This window comes from Triticum dicoccoides, chromosome 1B (genome assembly GCF_002162155.2).
Source record: "Triticum dicoccoides isolate Atlit2015 ecotype Zavitan chromosome 1B, WEW_v2.0, whole genome shotgun sequence".
Taxonomy (NCBI): domain Eukaryota; kingdom Viridiplantae; phylum Streptophyta; class Magnoliopsida; order Poales; family Poaceae; genus Triticum; species Triticum dicoccoides.
In genome coordinates, this window is record NC_041381.1 from 702,604,795 (window position 1) to 702,611,791 (window position 6,997).

The 6,997-nt window shown below is 42.2% G+C and overlaps 1 protein-coding gene across 1 annotated transcript; it reads right to left on the reverse strand.

The window, feature by feature from the left end:
* Positions 1–851: 851 nt before the first annotated feature.
* On the reverse strand, positions 852–2,413 carry LOC119349838. Its single transcript, XM_037617932.1, has 4 exons — positions 2,260–2,413; positions 2,027–2,163; positions 1,313–1,524; positions 852–1,191 (listed from the first exon to the last, which is right to left on the reverse strand). Exons 2-4 carry the CDS (start codon positions 2,147–2,149, stop codon positions 1,032–1,034), a joined length of 495 nt encoding a protein of 164 aa, XP_037473829.1. The 5' UTR covers positions 2,150–2,163; positions 2,260–2,413; the 3' UTR covers positions 852–1,031.
* Positions 2,414–6,997: the final 4,584 nt, after the last annotated feature.

Below are 6,997 nucleotides of genomic sequence, written 5' to 3' on the forward strand. Positions count from 1 at the left end.
AAATCAGCGACTACATCGTGGATGGATGAAGATTCGTGGATAAATCAGCGACTGAGAGTGGTAGACAAGGGGTTGGTTACGGGTGTGGGTGTGGGTTAGCTTGGTTGTTTCGTGGGGATGCTCATGTTTATGAAGGGAAATAATTAAGTTAACAAACATTTCATGTGCGGTCAATTAATTGCCTAGTATGGTTTCAGGTTTTGCCTACATGCGTGATATGGTTCCAGTTCTAGGTTTTGCCTACATGCTGTTATGCCGAGTGTGAAACGGCTTTAACCGAGTTTTCCTGGTACTCAGGAAACTCAGAAAAATTTAGTCAATAGCGTTGCTTTCCTTTTGTTCCGGAATAATCTACCAGTGAAGTATAAGTGTTCCCAACTCATTCATGGTTGTGTGCGCATGTAGGCCATATAGTCTTTCTTGATTCCTTTATAGCAAAACCTTTGCAGTTGAACGATTCCTAGAGCTCGGCATAACAGAGTCCTTAATTTGAGGTCTATCTGTCCAGGCCCATGTGATGTTTACTTGCGTTTACAAGGTTACATGTGTTGTCTAGGTTGGGGTGTTGTTCGAAATGCTAATTGTTGCCTCTCTCTTGAGAGGACTATATAATGCTGGGAGCAATGATAGGGCGCATGTTCACCGCAACAAAAAGACAAAGAACTGATCATCCATGTTTACACAAGAGCATGGCTTTGTACCTAAACCATGTGACCGTTTCTCAGCACTACCGGCTCATTGCTATCTACTCCTACTAGTTAGTCTACAACTCAATGGCCCGGCAGGGGGAGAGGCCTTGGGACGCATTTGTCACTAGCAGATATGATTCTAGGGTATTGTGAAATAGCACAGCAAAAATATCCTACGGCTTTCATTCATACAAGCAATCTACTAGGATAGATAGAGATACGATAATATAATCATGTCACACAATATCACAACCATATCATAGTGCTAGCTAGCCAAACTGCAAGTCATCATAATTTAACTGAAAACAAGCTGGCGGCGGAGCCATCTTTGGTTCTCAATTTTCAATCTTGTCTTCCCTGGTTTTCCTCATCAACAGTTTGGGCTTTTACCCCGATGCCGCCCCTAGCTCTAACCCAAGCAGTAGTAACCAAAATGAAGATTGTCGCATGGGCAGCTGCATCCAGCAAAGCGTTAGCCCTTGTAGCGAACCGCATCAAGGTCCTACGGGTCAAAAGAGAAAATTACCAATTCCTTTCAAACAAACAGGAAATTAAGGAAGAATAGACAAAGTGATTTTGTATCTGCATGCATCTTGTTTGAATCTCTGATAATTTTTACGTACCTGAGAGTGCCATGTGGTTTTGGAACGACTTTTTGCCGAGAAAGATATGGGAGTGCTAGTGGAAGCATGTGATGCTCACCAAGAGTCTCACAATTCTTGTCTGCCTTACCCAACGCATACAACTCCCTTTTCTTCTGCACCGCCTTCGATACCAAGTTTCGTAGCTCATCTCTCTTCTGCTGGATCTCACGCGTAAGGTCTGTAGGAGCATGCTGGATTGACACACGTAGATAATGATCAATGTACTTTGTATCATGTAGCATTAAGTAATCGCTGTTGTGATGGGTAAATAAATAATTTAAGAAGAATATTGTCTTGTATGTCAATTAAGTAAGGGCTTGATATATACAAAATGCAACATACATGCATGTGTAACATCTAATAACAAAACCATACTTAATGTATATAGAATAGATGGAGCCAATATATAATATAGGTTCAGTTTGGTTGCTAATTAAATAAGGACCGGATTACTCTAAATCGGTTCAAGGTTAAATAAGTACTCCCTCTGTCCCAAATTTTTTGTCTTTGACTTGTCTGAATACGGATGTATCTATCTAGTCACATTTTAGTGTTGGATACATCCGTATTTATAGATAAATGTAAGATTAGAATTTTGGGACGGAGATAAAATGATGCTAGGTAATCTTGCTCTATCAAACATTCAAACTTGTCCCCATCCAAATAGAAAGATGTCAGTTTTGGTTGAGATACCTCACTGGTGTGGACGAGCCTGCTTCTGCTTGGCGAGAAGAGCCCCTCCGCCTGCGTTCGCTGGAGCAGGGAGCCACGGCCGAGCCAGAGCCTCCTCGCCGCGGATCGAAGCGCCGCCGCCATGGATCTTCGCCGGCCTGCAAGCAATTACTTAGGGATTTGGTCACCACCGCCGGCCGCTCCTCGCAAGCGATACGATCGATCTTGAAATTTCGTAGATTTTGGTGACGTACCTCGATTCTTATAGGATTCTTATTGGTCTCCTTCTCCTCGCTTCACCGAGATCTAGAACGACGCGGATCCCCTTCCAGGAATCCTATCCGATTTCGATACAAAAGAGGAGAAGCACGGCCGGTAGGTTGGGCCCTTTCGCTACCCTTTCTAAAAAGGGCCGGCCCAAATAATAGTCTACCCTAACTTATTTTTGGGTCGTGCTTCGCGTCGGCCGACGGATCCTTCTAAAAGATCCGCCGCCTCGCAAGCCGTCTGATTGTACGAGGCGAGTCGTCCTTTCTTCTTCTTCAACTTTCTGCAACAATGCGCTTGTTGCAAAATCTCTTCTTTTCTAACTTCCTACCACAAGAGCCATGTTACAAACAATCTTCTCTAATTATCTGCAACAAGACATCTGTTGCAAAATCTTCTCTTCTCTAATTTATGCAACAAGACCCCTGTTGCAAAAAGAATTCTTCTCTATTTTTCTGCAACAAGACCTGCAAAACTTCTTTTTCTCTATTTTTCCGTAACAAGACCCTTGTTGCCAAACCTCCATTGCAATAGAACTCAACATCTCCAACCTCTTCTATGTATTCCTGCAACAAGACTGTGTGTTGCCAAAACATGCAAGAACACCGACCGCTGCAACGGAGAGAGCACCCCGTGGTCTCTGCAGCACCTGCGTTTTTACGACCGAGGAAGGACGCCAGTGACCACCGTCGATGTGGTGGGGTTGCAGCAACGTGCTTGTTTAAGAGGAGGCGGGGATAAGATCCACGGAAAGAGGCACGGGTGGAGAGATAGAGGTAGGGGATGGGAGGGTCAACCTGAGAATACGTTGCAGTATGCCTTTTTGGAATAAGTGCCCAGTTGCAAGAGCTGGAGTACGGAGCGCTCTACATGGTCAAATGAGATCTAGAAAGAGGTTGCGGGTGAAGGTTTGATTCAAGGCATGGATAGGAGAGATAAATATGTGTGGCCATTCCGGTGGAGATAGGGATGAGGGAGAGAAGCGGTGCGTTGGCCCATCAAGACGCGTGTCAAGCTTAGAACGTGACGGACGTGAAAGAAAAGATCCGTCGGTTGACCAAGCTTTTCCCCTTGTTTTTTGAAAATCTTCTAGAGTTAATTTTCTTGGACTGTATGCTCAAAAAATCCTATGTGACACATGTTGCGCCAAGTTGTTGAGCTTTCGCATAGAGGTTCACGAGCGAGGGATGATATGGGCCGGCCCGCCCACCGCTTCTGCCATCCTGGTGTTGGGAACCTTCCAGGAGGTTCCTGAACTGGTTTTTTTCGATTTTGGAAACTTTCTAGGAGGTTCCTGAACCGGGTTTTTTTTCCTATCGCTATTTCTTTTTTTCTTTTCTCTCCTTTTTCTGTTTCTTTTTCTTTCCTTTTTCCTTTTTCGTTTTTATTTCAAAACATATTCGCGTTTCTTGAAAATTCTTCACAAATTTATAAAAAAGTTTGCACTTACAAAAATTAGGGAGTTTCAAAAAATGTGTCTTTACTTCATTTTTTCTATTTCTTTGTAATTCTTTTTTGCTCTCTTCTTGTTCTTGAGAATTCAAAATTTTGTTCAAAAATTCAAAAAAAAAAAGTTCCTATTATTATTTTTTGTTCACAAATTTAAAAGGCAATTCTTCATTTTTTTAATAAAAAGGCATATTTATATAAAATGTTCACCTTTCAAATATTGTTCATAATTTCAAAAAAATGTTTGCATTTTCAAATTTTGTTCAGGAGTTTGAAAAAAATGTTCCTCTTACAAATTTATTGCAAATTTACTAAAAATGTTTGTGCTTTCCAAATTTGTTTGGTATTTCAAAAATTGTTTCCATTTCAAAATTTGTTTGGAATTTTCAAAAATGTGTCTGTTTCTAAAAAAATTTGGGAGTTTCGAACAATGTAGGCAAATTTTTAAAAATGTTTTACATTTTCCGATATTGTGCAGAATTTTCCAATTTTTGAAAATTTTTGGCGTATCCAAAATTTGTTTTAGAATCTAAAAAATGTCCATCTTATTTTTCCGTTTTTTCTGCTTATTTTCTCCTGTTCCTTTTTCGCTTTTTAAAAATATTTCACAGTTTTAAAAAATGTTCTTGATTTCATAAAAACTATTCATGTTTTTAAAAAATGTTCAAAAATTTAAAGTTATTGTTCTGTGTTTGAAAAATTGTTCTTGTTTCAAAAAAATATTACGTATTCCAAAAGTATTCGTGTAATTTTGTTCAGAATTCAAAAAAATGTTCCCTTTAACAAACATTTGATCAGATATTAAAATAATGTTCATGATTTCCGAAAAAGTGTTCAGTTTATCAAAAAATTGATCACATATTCATAAAATGTTTGAGGCTTTTATTTTTCTTCTCACATTTGAAAATTGTTCGCTTTAAAAAAAATACTTCTTCAAAATAATGTTCCCATTTGGAATTTGAGGCTTTGGAATTTAACAAACATAAATAATGTTTGGATCTGCACTTCCTTTAGATTCGCGCGCCATAGTAAACCAAGAAATCTCATTTATCCCATTGGCTAGGCTCGTGCATAAGCAACAGGAGGTCCCTTGTTTGATCCCTCCTCGAGCACTCTTTTTTGGGATTTTCACTGTGTTACCCTAATGGCCGGCCCAGCTGGAGTCATGCCTATGTGTCTGCTCGGCAATTCGCCGCAACGAATATTCTCTGTCTTGTTTTTCTTGCCAGTTTTTCTATGGCCAATGCTAGGCGCCGGCGAACCGGCCCAATTTTCGCTCGGTCGCCTAGCAGCCGCTGGATTGGAGCAAAATAGTTGTACGATTTCGTCCTTTTCCCTTTCTCACAACGTGGCCCCGCGTGAGAGAGAGAGAGAGAGAGAGAGAGAGAGAGAGAGAGAGAGAGAGAGAGAGAGAGAGATAGTCAGATGGAGTCACATCCAGTGATAGAAGCGTGTGTGTGCGAGAGACAGAGGAGATGTGGAGAGAGGAAGTGTGTTATCTAGGGAGGGGGGGAGAGATAATGTGTGCACCATATACTAGAGTGGGTGAGATACCTAGGGAGATTGTGTGGAAAAGACGTAGAGATGGTGTGTGTGGGTGGGAGAGACACAAGGGGCAGATGGAAAGTCCTAAAAAGATCATGGGAGACGGACCTAAAGAGAAAGTGTGTGTGTGTGAGAAAGAGAAGGCAGAGGGGGAGGGTGTGTATGTACGTGCGCATGAGAAAGTTAGTGCTAGCCAGACAGAGAAAGAAATGTATGGATGTGAAAGACTGACATACATCATAATTTAATATAAAATGAATTCTAATATTTGAGTAAGAGATCGTGGTACTTATAAACCATACATGAGTAGAATGAGGATTGGTGCGCTCAAGTGAGCCCAAGCTCTCGCCTCTAGGGATGTTGAGCAAGTCGATGCTCAATAGCTACTCCGCCTTCCGCACCTCCACGGCTCCACCCCCTTGGCAACAAATACCGATCCTTCTCAGCGCTGCAACCAGACGAAATCAAGAACAAGACACGCGCATAAGGACGGCGAGGAGAAAGAAGAAAGGAACACGTACGCACCGCCCCATGTGCTCGTTGTAGGAGCCATGCAGTGCAAGGACGCCGACCACCGCCGCCATGGCCGCTCCCTCTCCTGTCTCGCCGCTCGCCTCGGGGCGTGTGATGTAGCTTGGTTACGCAGTGGAAATGGGGCGGAGGGTTGCGGTGACATCACGGGAATGGGGAGGGAGGGGAGGAAGGAGGCGCACATCACCGTAGGCGGCGACCGCCACACACGATGACACACGCATGAGGACGGGGCCACTGGGGTGTGGGAATCAAGGATTGCGGGCGTCCGTCGCCGCTGGGATGGTCTTGGCCATCCCTTCTTACTGGGTAGGGTGCGGGCTTGAGTGGTGGTTGTGAGATTGTCAGCTCACCAGGCCTAGGGGCACATACTGCTAGTTTGCTTCCCCATAAAACAAATAAATAAATGAATTTTCTTCAAAAAATAAAAATAATTTGTTTTGGCAGGGTATAAATTTGTTATTTTCAACCCAAAAAAGTTTGCATCCTAAAACCGAACCCATCAATTTGTTCACCAACCGTAAAAAGATGGTATACTACAAAAAATGTCAATTTCTTCCTCAGAAAAGTTGGGAAACGTAGCAAAATGAATAAATCTATAGTCTAAATGCATTTATATTGTTGGGAAACATAGTACAAAAAAAAATGCCTTACGGTCAACTAGGAACACTATTAAGATAAAATACTTGCTGAAGTCCAAATCCAGGTTAACCCCTTGGATCGCCATTGGGGTCTTCTCACGCAGAGTTGGATGTGGTGGTTCTCGATTTGTCGGGGTTGGGGGCAGGGGGAGATGAGGACGATGGGGAGATATGGAGAGTGGAGGCCTCCTTATTTACAATGAGGATCGGTGTGTACTAGGGTAGTGGGTGGCGACGGCAGCAGTTATGTTTTTTCACCCTTGGGGAACTGCAACTGCCACTGTACGTATTAAGTAGGCGGCGCCAGCAGTTATGTTTTTTCACTCTTGGGGAACTGCGATCCTAAATGTAGTGGGTTGGTGCCACAATTCGGTTTTATCACCACTGCCTCCGTCTAGGTCCCTATCGTATTTTGGGCAAAAGTTTGATCACATATTTGACTAGCAATATGTTAATGCATGTTACCTAAAATTATATTATTAGAATCATATTTGAATGTAGTTTTTAAATGATATTATTTTTGCTATGTACTCCCTCCTTTCCGGTTTATAGGGCTTAT